This window comes from Lipophrys pholis (assembly GCF_963383615.2).
Source record: "Lipophrys pholis genome assembly, chromosome: 11".
Classification (NCBI taxonomy): domain Eukaryota; kingdom Metazoa; phylum Chordata; class Actinopteri; order Blenniiformes; family Blenniidae; genus Lipophrys; species Lipophrys pholis.
This window is the reverse complement of record NC_137631.1, coordinates 15,592,874-15,612,294: the sequence shown is the minus strand read 5'-3', so window position 1 is coordinate 15,612,294 and position 19,421 is coordinate 15,592,874. Positions and strand designations below refer to the sequence as shown.

At 43.3% G+C, this 19,421-nt stretch overlaps 4 protein-coding genes across 4 annotated transcripts in view; 3 read left to right on the top strand and 1 right to left on the bottom strand.

Moving 5' to 3' along the window:
• Window positions 1–858: 858 nt before the first annotated feature.
• On the top strand, window positions 859–7,124 carry sinhcaf (SIN3-HDAC complex associated factor). Its single transcript, XM_080476083.1, has 6 exons — window positions 859–1,090; window positions 3,489–3,616; window positions 3,720–3,819; window positions 3,933–4,056; window positions 4,174–4,324; window positions 4,815–7,124. The coding sequence occupies exons 2-6, from the start codon at window positions 3,489–3,491 to the stop codon at window positions 5,179–5,181; spliced, it is 870 nt and encodes a 289-aa protein (XP_080332209.1). The 5' UTR covers window positions 859–1,090; the 3' UTR covers window positions 5,182–7,124.
• Window positions 7,125–8,595: 1,471 nt separating this feature from the next.
• On the top strand, window positions 8,596–10,242 carry kxd1 (KxDL motif containing 1). The gene is made up of 4 exons (XM_080476028.1): window positions 8,596–8,798; window positions 9,294–9,446; window positions 9,528–9,574; window positions 9,671–10,242. The coding sequence occupies exons 1-4, from the start codon at window positions 8,701–8,703 to the stop codon at window positions 9,925–9,927; spliced, it is 555 nt and encodes a 184-aa protein (XP_080332154.1). The 5' UTR covers window positions 8,596–8,700; the 3' UTR covers window positions 9,928–10,242.
• An 867-nt stretch (window positions 10,243–11,109) lies between these two features.
• Window positions 11,110–17,987, top strand: ergic2 (ERGIC and golgi 2). Its single transcript, XM_080475942.1, has 13 exons — window positions 11,110–11,576; window positions 11,666–11,774; window positions 11,848–11,894; window positions 11,973–12,040; window positions 12,163–12,203; window positions 12,358–12,459; window positions 12,551–12,643; window positions 13,191–13,246; window positions 13,676–13,774; window positions 13,871–13,968; window positions 14,065–14,227; window positions 15,048–15,127; window positions 15,216–17,987. Exons 1-13 carry the CDS (start codon window positions 11,471–11,473, stop codon window positions 15,288–15,290), a joined length of 1,137 nt encoding a protein of 378 aa, XP_080332068.1. The 5' UTR covers window positions 11,110–11,470; the 3' UTR covers window positions 15,291–17,987.
• magi2b (membrane associated guanylate kinase, WW and PDZ domain containing 2b) overlaps window positions 17,987–19,421 on the bottom strand; it is a gene marked incomplete at its 5' end in the record, with an annotated part of 90,130 nt that continues 88,695 nt past the window's right edge. The window contains one exon of the mRNA XM_080475941.1: window positions 17,987–19,126. Within this exon, the coding sequence (XP_080332067.1) occupies window positions 18,438–19,126 (689 nt within the window). The 3' untranslated portion in view covers window positions 17,987–18,437. The remainder of the gene's footprint in view (window positions 19,127–19,421) is intronic.

The window sequence follows — 19,421 nt, the reverse complement described above, 5'->3', positions numbered from 1 at the left end:
AAATTTCCAGGTTCAAAATCCCACTGCTGATCAGGGTCCTTGATCAAGGTCCTTGACTTAAGCAGCTCCCAAGGGGCTGCAGTGCAGCAGCCCAATGTTCCTAAGTAGTTAAAGTTAACTGTGAGTTAAATGAACTGTGAGTTAAAGGCAGATAAACAATGTCAATGGGAAAAAAGTCATCTGTCTCTAGTGTAAACCTATAGCAACTTAAAAAGAAAATGGTCCAGGTGACCTGAACAAGGTCAAACTACAAATTTCATCAAACAGGAAAGTTTCAAGGCTGATCTTAGAAAAACAGCTTGTGTTGACTTCTACAATTGAAACTGTGAGCTGATTCCACAAGAGACAAGCCTGAAAGCTTAAAGCTCCTCGGCCCATCCTAATTATACAAACTCTAGGAGTCTCCAGAAAGCAGCACTGTGAAAACAAAGTGTTTTGATTGGAAATTATGGGACAAACGACGATGGAGACATTTATTAGTTAGAATGGGATTTGATTTTAAATACTGGTCTCGATTTCACTGGAAGCAAATGAGGAAAACCCAAAGTGGGTGAGACGTGATCTCTAATACTAGTTCCTAACAGTTTCCTCCACCTTTAATTTCCAACTAATCTGGCCTGATGTCACGCAATTCAAACCAACAAAGCATCTCGGCGCTAGACGCGGAGCCTCCGGAGAGCCGCAGGCCTCCAGACGGGCCATCTGGCGTGCTGTAGTAAAACCGCAGGCCCCGCCCCTTTGCTTACATTCTCCAATGTGCCATAGCAACCGGGGCCGAGCCCCCTGTTCCCGCGCAATGTTCCCATCCTTATAAGGCCAGTCGGCGGCGCACGCACGCCTACGTCATACGTCGTTTATGTAAATGAATTGATTGAAGAAAAAGAAAAAAGCCTTCTGCTCCGCTCTGAAATGGAGGTGTGGATACGACGCATGCGCACAGCGTCCACAACTCTCCGGTCCCGTCCACAGGCGCAGACATCAACAAGAGAGCGGGTTTACTGATGCGGGCTGGTTTTCATAATAGTCCCCAACGCAACGACACGCTGCCAGATCGTTTACTGTGTATTAGACACACGCAACTCGAAACAAGGTAAGGAGTGCGGTCGGTTTGTTGGTTTTGCTGCGTCTTTGGGCGGCTTTTTAAGTCGTTTCTCTGCTTTTATGATGTGTAACGCAAAACAAGCTTCGAGTTGTCTCAGAACAATCGCTCTCTTTGCGGCCTGCTGTGAGACCGGCCGGCCGGTGGGCGGTTCAGTGTCCGGGTCACCTTAACAGCAATAAAAGTAATAGGATAAAGTGCAATGAAACGGCGGTAAAAGACGCTGGGATGTGTTTAAATTGTGTCCCGACTCGTCTTCACATGCAAACATGAGGAGCAGGGGGGGGTGGGTAGCTGTTGTTGTTGTCGCTCGGCTCCCTGCGTTTTGCTGCTGGAGGAAATCAGATTTTTGTCGCAGAAATAATATTTATTGTTCGCATCATGAGTTGGGGGGAGAGAAAACCCCGTACACGCTCTCACGCTGCAATAGTGTGCACACCGCGGCCGCATGTAGTCTCCGCTCCACATTTCTACGTGCAAAAGAAGCCAAGTTGAATGTCTCACGCCCACCCGGAGCAGGGCTGAGTCTCAGCACGCGGACGCCGCTGTCAACAAAAACAGCTCGCGCAAACACACAAAGTGTGCGCTAACACCGCACGAGGCTCAAACTGAGTGAAACCAGGCCGTCGGGCTGTATAAAGTGGTCTAAAAACCGACTTAGAGGCCGCGGCGGCTTTGAACTTCGCGCACATGTTAGTTGGATGCGTACTGTTGCAGTGACGCGGCTCCGGAATAACAAAGAGTAAAGATCAAATTACACGATTTTCCCGCAGCAGCCGCATTTTAAAACTCAACCTGGGGTGATTTGTTTTCGAAATACGTGGGATTTAGTTCGATTTCGCCACTTGAGTTGAACATGTGCGAAAGTCTGGGGCATCGTCGAGCCGAGGACGGCCGTCATAAAATGGGTGCGCATGAAGCAGGTCGTGTGGCGTGCCATGCTTCCTCGCGGAGTGGGCGGTGAAACCAGCGACTTGCACTTTGCTCTCGATAGAAAACAACCACATTTCTCCGTGTCTTCGCTTAGTTTTTAACGCCGAGTCGCTTTTTAGCGCAAGTGCACGAGCTTTCGGGGGTAATTTGTCAGTTTTACTTAATTTTTTTCTTTTTTGCGGAGAATCGCATCACACCCCCTTCCAGCTCCTCCACATTGCCTCCGCCTTTGAAGTGTGTTGCCATGTTGAGTTGCGTCACGTACTGTATTCTGCTGCAGAGATCGTCTGCAGCCGACAGATGAGACACACCGAAGAGGAAAACTCCTCGCTTTATCCCACAAACCACACTTATATAAACTATTTCAGAAACACACGAGCCACCGAGTTGTGTTTGTGCGTTTGAATGGTATCTATTTATTTGAACTTTTTAGGTTAGGTTTCATGATGCTTATTACTGCTGACTTGTTTTAGACTCCAGTAAGATTTTTAATTTCACTCACGTACACCTCTAGAAAAAAAGGTTATAACTTCCGCGTGTATTAAGCTTTCTTATAATTGGGTGTGTGTTATTTAGTTATATGAATGGAGCATGAAATATCTTTCTGATCCTGATTCCTACCAGTCAAACGCTGTTGCAGTGAGTTAATTTAAATCGTATTACTAAGAGCTACACATGAAGGCTACACGTGGGGTGATTGTAATTATTAATAATAATAATCGGTGAGTGAATTTCTATTGAAATGTAAACCACTATCTGGAGCCCGGGTGTTTGGGTGGTCAGTGGTCCCGCCATCAGAGTGAGGGGTCTGTTGTTTGTGCAGCTCTGTCTGCTCTCTCTGGCACCGCACTGTCAGAAGACCCCGAGGACTGATGGCAAGAAGAAAAAAAAAAACCAGTCTGGGGGGCGCGGCTCGCAGTTTTGCCGCAGTTCAGGGCCACATGTGCTGTGTGGAGATTAATTTTTTGCCTAGCAACATAAATCACAAGTGCTCTGCATAATCGGCACGCTCGTTGCATTTCGACTCATTTCCCCCGGACGCGCTTTTATATGATCTTGTATTGGGGCAGCACCGCCTCGCAGTTATTAGTTTGTATGATTCATAATGCGCGCATCCCCTCACTCACACTGTATTTCGGGTTTTCCCTAAAGCGAAGCGTGAATCCTGTGCGCGCAGCATGGTGACATTATCTGTCTGACACGCTGTCTGACTGTTGACCTACTTCCCCCATGTGGGTCAAAGCCGAGAGATGCTTCTACAAAATCTCTCCCCGTGACTGTTGTTCGTGGCAAAGCACCCCACTTTTCCAGCCACGGGCTTTTAAAGGTGTGTTTTCACAGTTAAACATGAGTGATGTGAGCCAGGGCTGCAGGGAGGCGCCGCAGTTACAACACACGATGCACACGGATGAGAGCCACGGCACATCATTGAAATCCCTTTTCCTCCTGCACGCAGATGTTTGGCTTTCACAAGCCGAAAATGTACAGGAGTTTGGACGGCTGCTGTATCTGCCGTGCCAAGTCGTCAAGCTCTCGTTTCACGGACAGCAAGCGCTACGAGAAAGACTTCAGGAGCTGTTTTGGGTAAGAGACACACCTGAACACGTGGAGGCTGCAGAGGGAAGAAGGAGTGGAGAGCATGCACAGCTCCCCTCTCCACGTCAGTCACGCTGCTCTTGTTTTGCAGATTGAGTGAAACTCGGTCCGGAGAAATCTGCAATGCTTGTGTGCTCCTTGTGAAACGGTGGAAGAAGCTTCCAGTGGGCACCAAGAAAAACTGGAACCACGTGAGTGTGGATGGCAGTTCACCAAGTGTTTTGGCCTTTCAGATACAATTCCACATATTGATGTCAGGGTGAACACTGCTGTCCTTTCTGACTGATGTCCAACAACCACACAGGTTGTTGATGCAAGAGGAGGTCCCAGTGTGAAGATAACCTCCAGACCCAAGAAGATAAAGTCAATCTCTAAGAAAGTGAGGCCGAGTCAGATCAGCAGGCTGCAGAAAGAACTCAAACGAAACAGTGAGACCTTCATTTGTCATCCAGTGACACTATTGAGTCCACACTCCAATAGAGAAAAAGTTATTTTGTTATTCAGAAGGACATATGGTAACTCCTGATGATTTGTTCTGGCTTCAGATTCGGATGCCCACAGCACCACCTCCAGTGCCTCCCCGGCTCAGTCCCCCAGCTACAGCACCCTGTCCGACGAGGGCTCGGACTCTGAACTCAGCCCAGGATCCAGCCGCTCCCCGGTCTTCTCATTTCTTGATCTGACTTACTGGAAAAGGTACGTCAGCTGCTTTCTCCAATGGACTTAGTTGTGTTCCACATCTTTCACTTTGTTAAGCAATTTGTGCCTTTTTATAAATCTATTTAAAACATTGTGATTCAGACAACCTCCAATGACTACATTAAAGCTGAATACATTTGGAGGTGTTTGTCACTTGAATTCTCTCTTTCCCTCCCAGTTTTTTTTCCAAACAGATTTACTTTTAACAGATTAAATACAAATCAAGTTGTAGTCTTTCCATATATAGGTGGCCATTCATCTCTATTCTGTATCACCCTGAAAACTTTTATAATTGCTAAATGTTTTACAGCAAAGTGAATGAGTAAATAATTGAAGTACACACATTTAATAGGAGTTGTCTTTGAACATTTTTCATACCAACGCTGTCGATGCATGCTGATGCACTGCTAGAAATGGCATAAAACATGAGGGTTTTGGTCTGATTTCGTGCTCCGTGATGGAAAACAATGTGCTCTGTCTTGTTCAGGCAAAAGGTGTGCTGCGGGATTATCTACAAGGGCCGCTTCGGGGAAGTGCTCATCGACCCGCATTTGTTCAAACCATGCTGCCGCAACAAGCAGCGACAGCAACAGCAACAGCAGCAGAAGCAGCAGCAGCAGCAGCAGCAGCAGCAGCAGCAGCGAGAGGAGGATGAAGAGGAGGAGGAGGACGAGGAAGACGAGGAGGAAGAGGTGGAAGTGGAGATGGGCCAGGTGGGTGTGGAGAAATCCCAGACAGAGGAGGAAGTGAAGGAGATGCCTGCGCGTGAGGAAAACGCTGAGCCTGCTCAGCTATGCGTTGCCGTGACAACGCCTACAACCAGGAGCGAGGCGGTGGTGGAGGAAGGGTGGTAAAGCTGAAACCTCCCCCCTCCTCGCACACATTTGTGAAGAAATCTCGGGGTGCTGTTTTTCTTTTTCTTTTTTTCTTTTTCTGTGGCGAGCACTCACAGAAAGAAGTTGCCTCGGATTGCCTTCAATCATTAAGCAGCTGTAAATCCTTCGGTCTTCTCCACCATACTGTTGGAGGATTTGTTTATTATGTTTAAATTCTAACTTATGAACGGTTGTGTTTTCCACTTTGTCTCTCTTTTGTTTTCTTTTGTATTTAATATTCTCACCATGGCGATGATAGACCGTCGTCTGTGGTGTTTAGATAAGATGCTGGAGCTCCAGTTTGCTGGTACATATAACGGACTTCATTCCAAAACACAACAGATCCACTCATTTACAGAACGAAGGTGCTACTCGAAACCCAACATTTCAGACGCGCCCATTCTCAGCGAGCACATTTTATAGGCATATATGTTCATATGACTAATACGTCAGATTAGTTTCACAGTCTTTGTGCAGAGTAGATATTTCTTTTGTGAAATGGTGGACGCGCCGTTTTTGGAATGAATGACACACCGACGGAGCACAGACCTGTACAGTAACCCCGTGTTTTTCTGTCAGCTCACAATGACGTCCCCTCTTATCAACCGGTTTGTGTTTTGTAGATTGGATTAGTGTTTCTGTGTGCTAATACGTATGTGGGTCCCATTTGAATAAGGCCTATTCACAGCTTCAACAGCAAATACACCAGCCTTAATTATGTGTTACAGACAGTGCTAGTGTTAATTTCTGGATTGGTATTATGGAACGAAAAGGGACAATAGCTCTATTTATTGTGGCCTCAGCAACACGTAGTGCATTGTGCATGAATGGCAAACACGCTCATCCAAAAGACCTGACGATCTGATGCATGAGTCTTCTAAAATTGCATGGCCTTATGGAAATTGTAAATCCTACTTTTATTTTTTGGATCCATTTCTCTGAAGTTTTAACTTATTTTTGTATGTAAAAAAAAAAAAAAAAGAAAGAAAATGGAAAAATAGAAGTGTCTTTGCATAACAATAACACGACAATATGACAGAAAATCACAAAATCGGTCTATCGTCATTCAGCAATATCAATATCAGCTATTTCCATCATTCCCGGGTCAGTATGTGGTGAAAAACTTTATACAAGCTGAAATTCTATGCCATTGCCTCATATATACCACAAATGTGTTGTGATATATATAGCCTAATATTACTTTATTTATCAAATGAAAGCCAAAGCACATTGAAATTCACCCAATGTCAAATCAATGCAGGTTTTCTATGGACACGTGTGCTTGTCCGAGGTCATTTCTATGTATGTTTATGGTATTCTAAGAAAAACACTAATGAAATTTCATACCTGTGATGTTGTAGTTGGGAGCAGAGGATGAGTTTTGTATATAAGGGTGGCGCGAGTTATAAGACTCTTATATAGGTTTCATTATTTATTTATTTCATATTTATTTGTATCACTGCATCCCTGCTTAGAAGTGTTATACTATGAATTCTTTTTTATCTTTAGCTGAAACGTAGAACGGTTGTATTGGTAAAAAAAAACCTGAATGTAATTCTCACGCGGGCTTTTGGTTACCTTTGCCTTGAATTACTGGTTGTCAATTTTTTTGTGTAATGATGTTAAGTATTTATTTACTCATCAGCTGAGTTGCGTGCAACCTAACTTATTCTGTACCATCCCTTTGGATCTGTATCACGTAGACTGAACCGACCGATAGATTGCAACAAGCTGTATCTCTCCCTTTGTAGCTGAAAAATGCGGAATAGTAGGATCATAGTAGGACGCGTTATTCTAGCCTTGCATGTATTGTTGCTATGCATTTACGTAGCTTACGAGTTAGACAAAGCGGTTTTGTATTTTTTTATACATCATGTACCTTTTTTACATGTCCCTTAATAAAAGTAATTTTGTGAGTTTTCTGGAAGTCTGAAGTTATCAAGTTTATTTGGTTAAACCTTGATGAAGAACAAACGAGAAGACAGACTATAAATCCAGTGTCTCATAGGACAAAGATGGTAGGCATCTCAAATACAACTAACATACTGTTTTTATGACATGATAAGCCTGTGTTTATAATGACATATAGACTGTCCTTAATCAGGGTGAAACTGCAGTTTTTAAAAAGTTTATTAGGAAAAATTGATTCTATTTGTTAAGGAGTCTAAATATTTCCAAAGGTTCACCACTGGTGATCCTAATAATGGAAAAAAGTGGGAAGAGAAGTTTTAGCAGTTAGATAGTTGGGGGTGTAATCTTTGTGTTTTAGGTTCCCTTTCAAACTATTTTTCCAACAAAATTATCTTAAAACCTGGCACACAAAGGAGACTTGGATAATATGTAATAGGAATAGATTATCCATTCAATTGCTCTCTTTTTTGAATATCACAGTACATCATTGCAATATTTGCAATTTCATATTTCCATTCCTGCAGCATCTGGGTTAGGGTTAGGGTCCAAGCTCTAGTTGAAGACATAATCCATCAAGAGACAATATGTCCATCCATCTTCTATACAGCTTCATCCAGCTCAGGGCTGGAGCTGATCCCAGATGACTATGGATGTCACACAGTCCATCACAGGGCAAGCACAGAGGAACAAGAACACACACATTTTGGGTCCCCAATAGACCTTAATATCATGTTTTTTGAACTGAACACGTAAGCTCTGCAGAGAAAAGCCTGGTCCAGACTTAAACCAGACTCAGTGTTCCCACAAACAGTCAAGAATGACAGACATGTAATTAGAATAAATATTAAGCAAAAGTTGAAACATCTACCCAAACACAAGAAAGCAATTTTAAATGGAAATCAAACATTTTAAGCTACATTTTAAAGTGGGAGTTTTAGTTTATGCTCACCTATAGAAGAAACAATAAAAAGCAACGTCAGTGAAAAGGAAAAAAAACATTTATGGGAAATGTTGCAACTCTGCTTTTTGACATTAAAGTAAGGCATGCACATGAAGAGATTGAAGGGGTCAAGGTTATTAGAAGTGAAGCATTGAGCAGATTGTTCACTTTTGCAGCTGAAATAAACAGCATTTGATAGATATCGTTGTTTATCACTGTGCTAACTACATAGTTATTATTTATTGTAAATGTATTTTCAGGATTCTCCACTGATATAACTTAACATTTGACAATTTTAACGAGTGGATTGTGGAATAAATTGGTAGTCCAGTAAATTGTGTGAGTTTGTAGCAAAAGAAAATACATTTTTAGATGGAATATGTTTCCCATAACGCTTACAAAGCGTAAAATCTTCGCAACACTCAGATAAGTCTGACTTGTTGGTGATGTATTTGCGCATAGCGGCCACTGGTGGCGATAAAGAGTCTATACTCTGGTTGTTAAACCCTCTGAAAGACACAGAGAAGAAGAAAGCCGGAGGTGGCTGTCATGTGACAGAAGCGGAAGTGCTTTGTTTTTGTTTTCTTTTTTATGTCCACATCTTTGTGAGTGAAGGTTTGTACGTGCAGCTTTTCTTTGCAGTCATCATGGCGGAGCCCACGGCGTCCGACGTCTTCTGCAGCAGGATGCTGAGCATGGTGAACTCTGAGGACGTGAACGCCATCATTCAGGCTCAGAGACACATGTGAGTGCAAAACACAGCTTCAGGCAGATGCACTGGACTTAATGGTTTAGTTTTTAGTTATTCCTATTATTATTATTATTATACCTATTACTCCTCACATTTTCAAAGCATGATTCCAACCTTCACGCTTTGCACTGGAACTAGAACACAGAACTATAGACATTTGTTATTGCAGAATCTCCTTCCTAGAATGAGGATTGTTTCACAATAGATTGTAGGAACATCAACACTAACTATTCTTTTGTATATTCTTTGATGTTTTTCATGTATATGTCCTATTGGTGTATTTCCTATTTTGGTCTCAATCATTTTATTGTTTTTAAAATGGTTGCTTATTGCAGTATTTGTGTTGATTTTGTATTTGTGGACTGAGTGGCAAAGCATGATGTTTTTAATTAGACAATAAACCTAACATTTGAAAAAAAAAAAAAAAAAGGGGTTGCACAGATGTTTTTATAGATTGAAAAAGATTTATCTTAATTATCATGACAACAGGCTGGACCGCTTTGAGAAAACCAATGAAATGCTGATTAACTTCAACGGACTGTCGAATGTGCGGCTGCAGCAGATGAACGAACACTTTCTGCTCCACACCCGAACTTTAGTGGAGATGAAGAAAGATCTGGACAGCATTTTCAGACGCATCAGGTATCGGACTACTTCTTCAATGCTAATAGACCATGGTGTCCACACAGATCTTCTGATCAGTGGTCTTCTTTACTTTTTTAGGACACTAAAAGGGAAGATAGCTAAGCAGTACCCAGACGCTTTCAGCAGTAAGTTCACGTTTTCATTTCATTCATCAAGTGTAAATCAAAGTTAAGTTTAACAAATCAGTTTATATTCTTAACAACGGTTCTATTTTCTGATAGACATCCATGAGTCTCCAATCCTGGGGGACGATGATGATGAATTTGACCCAGTACCCCCAAGTGTTGCCACGACAACTACAACAGCCACGTCGGAGCACAGCACAGAGTCCTGCGACACAAGTCCAGATGTGATCTCGCCCACTGTGAGCAGATGCTCTGAAGACCTGTCCCAGGAGCCGCCTGACACTCCCACTTCTGACATCCCAGAGGTGGGAGTCCTGCGGGATGAAGGTCCGGACTCTGTACCCGCAGAATAAATTGGACTGTTTGTTGATTGATTCATGTCGGTTGAAAGTGAGCGTGACCCTTAAGACTATTTTAGCAGGAGGTCATGTGGTGTATTTGAGTCTATGTTGACCTCATTTCCAGTCATATATCTGTTTATTGAAGATCACAACTTTGATATTCCAGATCGATCTGAATTGATGTTGACGCTGGAATTCTGTTGGCATGCTCACTTGTCCTATTTGTGCACAAACCAATATGGAGCAGAAAATACTTGAAGTTGTATAATAATATTTTCCTGTAGATATGCCTAATGTATTGACAGTAAAAATTGTCAAAAGCCTGCCGTAAGCATCTTGTTTTTATTTTTTAAACTGCATATTCAATGCAATAATGACCAAGTTTTTTCTCAATGTGAAAATAGTTCAATGAGCAAAGGTTTGCATTCTTATTCCATGAAATTTATTGAATCTTTTGCGTTTTTGATGCTTTTTCGTCATCACCCCACAGACTGTAGCTCTTTTTGGGCTGTAGCTCTGAAGTTAGTCTAAAGAGTTTCCAAACGTGTCTGTCATTCTCATCCTCTGATCACCACAATCTGTCTCTCGGCTTAAAAGGAACTCTCAAGGAGAACCTGCAGACATATAAATTCAACATTATCAATGAATGTGATTATATCTTAATTATATATGTACCTGGGCACAAACATGCCTGTATTTAATTTTTATATTTCAATATCTTTAAGTCAAACGTTCTATCAACATAGCATGACAATCTATCTATCTATCCCTGGGACATATATACGTCTGTACATATACAGACATTCCTGCTTGGGATATTATGACAGTATCCAAAACAAGATTTATAATGTGATATTGTTTAATGCAGACTAACTGACAAATATGTAATAACTTATCTTATCATCAAGTCCCTTCTTTCTGTTTTTTAGATTGGTCGAAGAAACAATAATGGATTAAGTCAACCAAATAATTTGACGTTGAGTCAGACCGACATTTAATACATTTTAGTTAACAGGACAAAAATGTATTGTATCCCTAGAATGTGTATCTCCTGGTTCACGGAGCTGTTTGAGGGTTATATAATACATTGATTTTGATTTATATTTCAAACTAAATCAAACTGTTTAATAAACTCATGAAGTGTAGGTGGAGCCAGTCACCGCTAGAGAGCGCTAATACCAAATAAGAGCCGTTTCTTTCTTTTTTTTAATTAATGGGGTCAAACGGAACCGCAGCGTTACAAAACATATGGACGCTGCAACATGGCTAACCGGTGATTTGTTGCTGTGGTTGCGTCAACAGAATCATTTAAGCCGCGTTTGAAAAGATAATTTCTAGTTTCACAATAACAATCACACCGGCTCTCCGTAGCTGTGCTTTAGCCGGGTGCTAAGCTAACAAGCCAACAGTCTCGCGTGAACGTGGGCCCCTGAGACGTTCAACGTCGGCAGAACGTGACGTCACGCGCACAGCCGCCGCTGCAGCTCGCTGTCAGGTACGTCCGGTGGATGAGGGAGACCCTTCGGGCTCTTTCCCCTCCGCCGCGGGTCCCAACATGAGGAGGCTGACCAGGAAGAAGGCTCTGACTCTGGTCAAAGAGTTGGACGCTTTTCCGAAAGTCCCCGAGAGCTACGTGGAGTCGTCAGCCAGCGGAGGGACAGGTACACTCACCGGCTCACCGCCGCCGCACAGCCCGCTCACCGTGAGCTCCACTCGGCCTCTCTCTAACCGTGACTGTGTCCGTCTCCAGTCTCTCTCATAGCTTTCTCCCTCATGGCTGCCCTCGCCTTCCTGGAGTTCTTTGTCTACAGGAATACGTGGATGCGGTACGAATACGAGGTGGACAAAGACTTCAGCAGGTGAAAACTAAAACAATCCGTGTTGTTGTTGTGTTTAAAGTCTCCCGGCCTCACCGCAGCTGTTCATTTACAGTAAACTGAGGCTGAATGTGGACATCACAGTCGCCATGAGGTGTCAATGTAAGTACACCCATGTAGCTTTATACTGTCAGTTTTATAAACAGCCTCTGAAGGGTTTTCTTTGTGATTTGAATGCAGATATCGGGGCAGATGTCTTGGATCTTGCAGAGACTATGGTCGCTTCTGATGGCCTAAAGTATGAAGCAGTGAGTCTGACCTTTTGTAATTCACTCAGCAATATGGGGCTTAAAAGTAAATGAAAAAAATCTTTTGTGTCACAGTGCTAAAGCTTCTTTATCCTCATCTGATATTCATTTTTATATTTCAGGTCAACTTTGATCTCTCTCCACAGCAACGACTATGGCACATGTAAGATTGCCAAACCTGGCAATTCTGTTTTCTCTCTACGTTTCATGTTTAAGATCAATGGCAGGCGCTAATGATTTCCCAAAGGCTGAAAAGCAGGACAATGTTTACATGCCATATTGTCTATGTTGTTCCTATTTATTTATCGTCCCGTCAGGACTCTGCAGCACATCCAGGACCGCCTGAGAGTGGAGCACTCCCTGCAGGATGTGCTGTTCAAAGCTGCACTCAAAGGATCTCCTCCTGCTCAGACTCCAAGGTACCTGCACTCGACAGCTGCTCTGGTATGTGACAGCGATGAGAAAGCTGGACGTTTGAGTGTTTTTTTTTTTTTTGGTTTGCCCCTGTAGTGAGGACAGCCCCTTGTCTCTCACTTCCTGTCGGATCCACGGTCACCTGTATGTCAACAAGGTGGCAGGAAACTTCCACATTACAGTTGGCAAGTATGTACGCTTCATTTAGCAATAATTCGTTACACATGCACAAGTAACTTTCCACTCATTTTAATCCTTTTGTATAGATTTTGAAATTCTTGATCAAGCTTTACATGGACAATAAGCAGCATTATTTAAACTTCAGCAGTAATAGTAGGATATTATGCTGTAAAGTCTTTAGTTGGAAAAAAAAAAAAAAAATCAATCTTGAGTCACAGTTTCACACTAATGAAGCCAAAATATGGAAGTGAGAACCATCTTGTGCAGGAGTGACCAGAGAGTGACGCTGTGGTATTAAAGTCTTGTCCTTGGCTCAGACTCGTGTGCAGATCACAAGCTGCCGCCGCCGCTGCTGCTGCTGCTGCTGCTGCTGCCGCTGCCGCTGCTGCTGCTTGCTCAACAGTTGCTTCACTTTCACCAGATCGAACAGGAAATGCTAGTTTTCCAGCGAGCGACATTTTTCATTCAAAGATGGTTATACTACACTGCGACACTGTGCAGACTGGTTGTTTCTCTTCAGTCTGTATGATCTCATTTTCTTGTCATCCTTTTGCAGGTCCATCCCACACCCGCGAGGCCACGCTCATCTCGCGGCCCTCGTTAGCCATGACTGTAAGTTCACTATGTTTCTATTGGACATGCAGTCAATATGAGCGTGGTACTCGGTAGTGTTTGAGCTGGGGCAATTATTTTAATGTAGATAACATTTTAAGTCCTAAATCATGGAATATATATGAAATGAGTGTGTGTTTAACACTTATAAAATTGTTATTGTGTATAAAAAGCATTTGATTATTTTTAACTCTTAATATAGAGAAGTGTTGAATTATTCATCAATAACACTCTGCGGCTGAAACATTTAAATTAAGTATGTAATCAGTGTCTTTAAGGTTAAAGAGATTTCCCCTTGCCTATTATTACTGTTTGAATGATGTTGCTGCTGGCTCTACAACACATTTGTTCTATAGACGACGGTCCATCTTCGACCCTGTTTACTTGCTGCTGACTGTTACAAAGCTTTTGTTGTTGTTGTTGTTGCAGCGTATAACTTCTCCCATCGAATTGACCACCTCTCTTTTGGAGAAGCCATCCCCGGGATCATCAGCACGTTGGACGGCACAGAGAAGATCTCCACCGAGTGTACACCCGCATACTCCAATCTTCATTTCTAAACACCAAGAACTCTGCTATTCTTTTTTTTCTTGTCATTGACGGGTTTTGAATTGTTCTCTTCAGCTAACCACATGTTTCAGTACTTCATCACCATCGTGCCCACCAAACTCAACACCTACAAAGTGTCGGCAGATACACATCAGTACTCGGTCACTGAAAGGGTGGGTTTGTTTTTGTTTACATTTGGCACGCACGCTGAGGCAGCTGTATTTGTTTTGTATGGTGAATGTGTTTGTGTTCGTGTCGTCGTCCTGCAGGAACGAGTGATCAACCACGCGGCGGGCAGCCACGGAGTCTCGGGGATCTTCATGAAGTACGACATCAGCTCACTGATGGTCAAAGTCACGGAGCAGCACATGCCCCTCTGGCAGTTCCTGGTTCGACTCTGTGGCATCATCGGAGGCATTTTCTCCACCACAGGTCCGAAACACTCACAAAGTCTGATGGAAACCAAATCACTTTTCATTCCAGATTATTTAAAATGCTCACTGATTTCATTCTTCTTGACTTCTGAGCTACTATTGGAAGCTTTTTAATTCAGTCATTAATTATGAACATCCACACACAGATCAAAGATTTAATGAGTTCAAAGCGATGTTATTTCCACTAGAGACTCTATTAGAAAAAAATAAAATAATTCATTTGTTGCAACATCTCTGATGTGAGTCGAGAACAGCCTCAATGCGTTTGATGATTTAGTGGTAAAAGCTGTAAACTCTGTTTACATGGACAGCATATGTTTTTGTTTTATTGCAGCTCATAGTAAAGAGTAATTTGAAAACAACTTTCTGGTTGTAAAATATACCGCGACGTGTGTTAATCTCCAACTCATTTATAATATAAATTAGTACTTTAGATCTTATATTTATCAAATCCTGTGGCTTACCACAGGGATATTGTATCTTTATTTTTTAATATATTGCATTTAACTGCAACGTGAGCCGAGTGTGTCGTCCCAAAGTGCAGAGTTTACGTGGAGAGAATCGTTCTGCTGGCGAGCGCCGACACTCCTCCTTCAGTAAATGGTGTTAAAAAAAGACAAAAACCACACTTCATGTATTATTCATGGTTGTATGTGTGCTTTGAAGTGCAGCCTGCCACTTTGACTCAACATCTTCAACCATTTAAAAGGATTAAAAAGAGCACGCCACCAAACATAACCACCCAGCTGCTTTGCCCTGGGATAAACCCCTCCGAGCAGGAGCGTCACTTTCCACATTGCCCGTGTGCTCACCTGCAGGTATGATCCACGGGATGGTCGGGTTCTTGGTTGACGTCGCTTGCTGCCGTTTTCAGATCGGAATCTACAGCCACCCTGACGTAAGACGCGTTCATTTTAAACTCAAATCAGTTTTCATCCTTGTTTTTTTTCCGCAGTGACTGATTTACGTCTTCCGTCTTTCCTCAGAAGGCTCCTCTGGACGTGCCGGAACACCAGGAGCCTCTGCTTCCTGCTCCTCCAGGAGATCACCCTCAGTCATGACACCACAGCAGCTGCTCACTATTTGTGGCCTAAAACAATGACAGCACTGAGATGCTGGGAAATTGTTTACAAGCTTTTTTAATAGAAAATGTGTAGAATGTGTTTTTTTGTTTTTTTTGTTTTTTTTTTACATTTTTACTGGGTGGGTGAGATTCTTGTGGATTGTAATCAATACCTCCACTAATTACATGTCACAGCCACTGGAAAGATGAAATATTTACTTCATTACTACTCATCACACTATTGAATATGAAGGCACCTTAAAGGCCTGTCGTTCATCTACAAAGTCTCTTTCATTTTGACAAATTAAATCTATGCGTCGCTGCCGAGCGTGTTTCATTTACTGATCGACAACATAACTGCAGCCCGCCCTCCCCCCGATTCTTTGATGAATTTTAATGAGTTCCTTAAAGTCCTCTCACCCACGATGAAGTCCGATTATCTGTGAGGCCTTTTAAAGATGAATCACGTGTAATGACTGGAAAGGCTTGTTGGTGTTCTTCTGTGCGAATGACTAATGAGATGCGAGGCTGATGTGTGTTAATTAAAATCTACTTTCGACCTGACAATGATTCATTGTCGATATTCAGCTTTCTCTTAAGCACACTGGTACCGTCTGATGTAACGCTGCAACGATTGATAGTTCTGAGCTGCAGAAAGTCTGGATGATGGATGCTGTTTTGACCAAGAAACAATCTAAATCCGCTAAAATACAGTTTGTGATTTCACACAATGGAAACAGCCGAAGTTTCAGCATCTTTTGAGTGTCAACGTAAAGAACCAGCGACGAAGGATGTTTTACACCATGTCAAGAGTTTATTTGACAGTATTTCAGAATATCTTTCAGTAAACAAGTTTTTAGTTTTTTAGCAAAATGTAATATATCAGTACTGTCGCATTTCATAAAAATAGTTGTTCACGTCTTTGAAACTACAGTATCAATGATACAGTAAACCATATTTGTAGGAATACAGCTGTACAAGGTGAATAGTACACAATTAACACTACACAGTTATACTTGATCTCAATGGGGGTTTATGAACGTGCCATCCTTCACAGGTTCCAATAAGCAGGTTTTTTTTTTTTCTTATTATTTTTCTTTGTTTCTGTATACAAAATCAGTCACAGCAGGCAGGGGGGACGGCCTGGATGGAGACAGAGGGCTGGATGACGTATTCGTTCAGCTTTTCTCGACATTTACGTACGGGAAACACATTTCTATAGCCTAACTGGTGTACCGCCATGCTTCCCGCTAAACTGTTTACCACGCAAACCAACGGCCAGTCAGCTCAGAAGCATCCAGAACGCTTTCTTTTTTTTCCTTTCTATCTTTTTTTTTAAAGATGTGCTGCCGCAAAACTGTGACTCTTTTAAAGAATCCTCTGGCCTTTCAGCACTCACAAGCTCGAGTCATTTTCAATTTAGGAGAAAACCTTTTGCCGGGGGAAACTAATAATATCAAAATGGAGACAAGTGTTGTCCTGGACGTCTGGGTTTGAAAGCAGCCAGAGACAATAGTTTGTGATCAAAAATGTTGCGATGCATTTGAATCCTCTGAGCTCCGGCTGGCTCTGGTTTGCCTGCAGCAAACGTAACGTTTTCTCCACAGAACAGACAAATAAAGCTGACGTACAGAAATCATGACCCACTTTGATTCGACCCCGTCTCGATTGACGATCGCCGCTCTGCACTCCGAGATGACTTTGAGGAGAGGATGTGATGCTACAGGCTACATTTGATCCCCTCTCAAACACCAGCGGATGAGGGCGATCACTGACATTGATAAGCTTTACAGCCGAGAGTGCATCAGGATATCTAAACTGCTTGGCGTTAATATTTGAAGCAACGGCGTGCCCCACAGCCCCTCGTTAATATCTATTTTGCATTCAGTTTCCAAAACAAATCACAACAGCTCTGCATTAGTTCGAGTAAGGCACTCCGCCCCACCTCACACCCATCGGCCTCATCTTCCCCGCACCGATGCCCCTCTCCCACAGTGATGTGGTACACGTAGCACAGTAAAAGGCATAGAAATGGGAAATAGACTGAACAAAATGTTCCTGTTGAGCATTAAATGAATACAACACAGCTTATATTTCTGCACAATGACTGCATGGTTGACTTGTAATTGAGTTGCGTACATAACTCAGAGGAGTATAATGAGTTCTTTACTAAGCCAACTGTTGTCAGTCAAAAGTCCAATTTTGTGAAAAAAAAAAAACCAACAGAAAAAAGAGGATCCTTTTTTGTCAGACATGAACGCTGACTGGTCTCCTCCTCAGAGGATATTCACTTTATGTTCTACCTCTAAAAGACGTGTGAGTCCCTGTCTAATGACATGGTGGTTCATATCCATGCACACGACCACCGCCTCCCTCGGCGGTCTGGGTTTGGTGACTTGCACAGTCTTTGATATGTAGTTATAGACGAGGCCATGGAAATCGTCATCCTAAAATACTGTCTTGGGTTGTTGTTGTTGTTTTTTTTTTTTTTTTATTTCTCCCCCTTTATTTTGTTTTTTATACATTTTTTTTTATACAATATATCTAACTATAACACTGCTTCAAAAACACACCACCAGGTATATTTTTGAGTAGACCAAATGTACATATTTTTCACATCTTTACATTTACAGTATATGATATATTGGTAGGCATGTGAGCTCGGACGTATGTCGGGTTAACCAGGCGGTCGCTCGTCTTCTACAAGTTTCAGTGTCACTGCCTCCATCTGACAGATTGGGAGTTGCTGTCAAATGAAGCAAAATTAAATCTCTTGGGTGCACATATGTTTGTCTTCCTTGTTCCATGTGAGGCCACGTTGCACAAACCAATCTGAGCCAGATCCGGTCGAGCAGTTAAAGGTACATGTCGAAAGGACAGTTCCATCTGTGATCAGGATGGTCGCGAGTGAGGGTCTCCATCAGGATGATGCTGCATGTAGCAACAACTGTGAAAGTCTGCATGTTCTTTAAGGTGGTGGGTGTAATCATCATCTTGTAAGAACAAATGAAACATAGAACAGGACTTCAGAGACTGATGGAGGGGAGGGCGAGGGAGATAACCTGCCTTTCTCTGATGTGAGAGGGCAAAATGAGTGAGGAGAAAGCCATTCAGTGTGATCGGGTCCAAACCATCAGCATCCAGTCTACCTGCTTACTGTGGAGGTCCAGGACCTCAGGGTACCAGGCAGTTTGTCAGACCCAGGGACATTCCAGGGCCCCGGGGAGGCGGCTGCACTCCTCACTGGAGGATCCTCTACGGTTCTGGAGGGGCAGCAGAGCCCGCTGTGGCCACCGGCCCTCTCGTCCTCTCTGGTGAACAGACCTCTGGACACCAGCCTCTCCTGGAGGCCGACGTGTCCGTTCCCGCTGCCCAGAGAAGCTCCGTTTAAATTCACACTCACGTAAGGGTCCCAGGGCCAGACGGCACTCACCGCCTGGGTATGCAGGGCCTTCCTCTCGCAGGATGGGGAGCTCGTCTCCCGCTGCCTCTCTCTTCTCTCACTGGACCTTCCCACTTTGGGTGGCAAAGCTCGAGCACGTCTGTCGCCCGGGCCACAGTCCACCTCTCCCAACCCCTGAGGGGTTCCCTGCCCCTTGACGGTGCATTTCTGCTCGGTGGACCTGCCACCTGTCGCCCCTCTGATGGAGCTGTGGTCTGTCAGCTGTGGAGCTTTGTCTGCCATGCACACTGTGGCCTCAAGAGGGAGCTGATGAGGGGAGTCTGGGGCTGAGGCTGGATGGGATGTGAGCGATGGATTCAGGTGAGTTTCCAGGGTCACTTCCTGCAGGGCAGAGTGGGCTGTAGGAAGGGAATCCCAGGGGCTGACACAGTCTGCGAGGAAGGACAAAAACACTGTCAGGTGGCTTGAGACGTAACAGGATGACAAGCAGCATGCACATGCACAAAGAGACCAAATCAAAGAGGAAGATGATCTAAACTGAGAAAGAGAAGCATCATTATCACACAATATCAGGCAACTTTGCATGCAACTGAGTTTGAGCAGCACAACTTCAGATCTGTGTGTCAGGATTCAGTCAGAGCCCCCCCCCCCCCCCCCAAAAAAAAAAGATGTATTTGTGTGTCAGACTGATCCCCAGCAGCACTCAGATTTCAAACAGCCTACTTC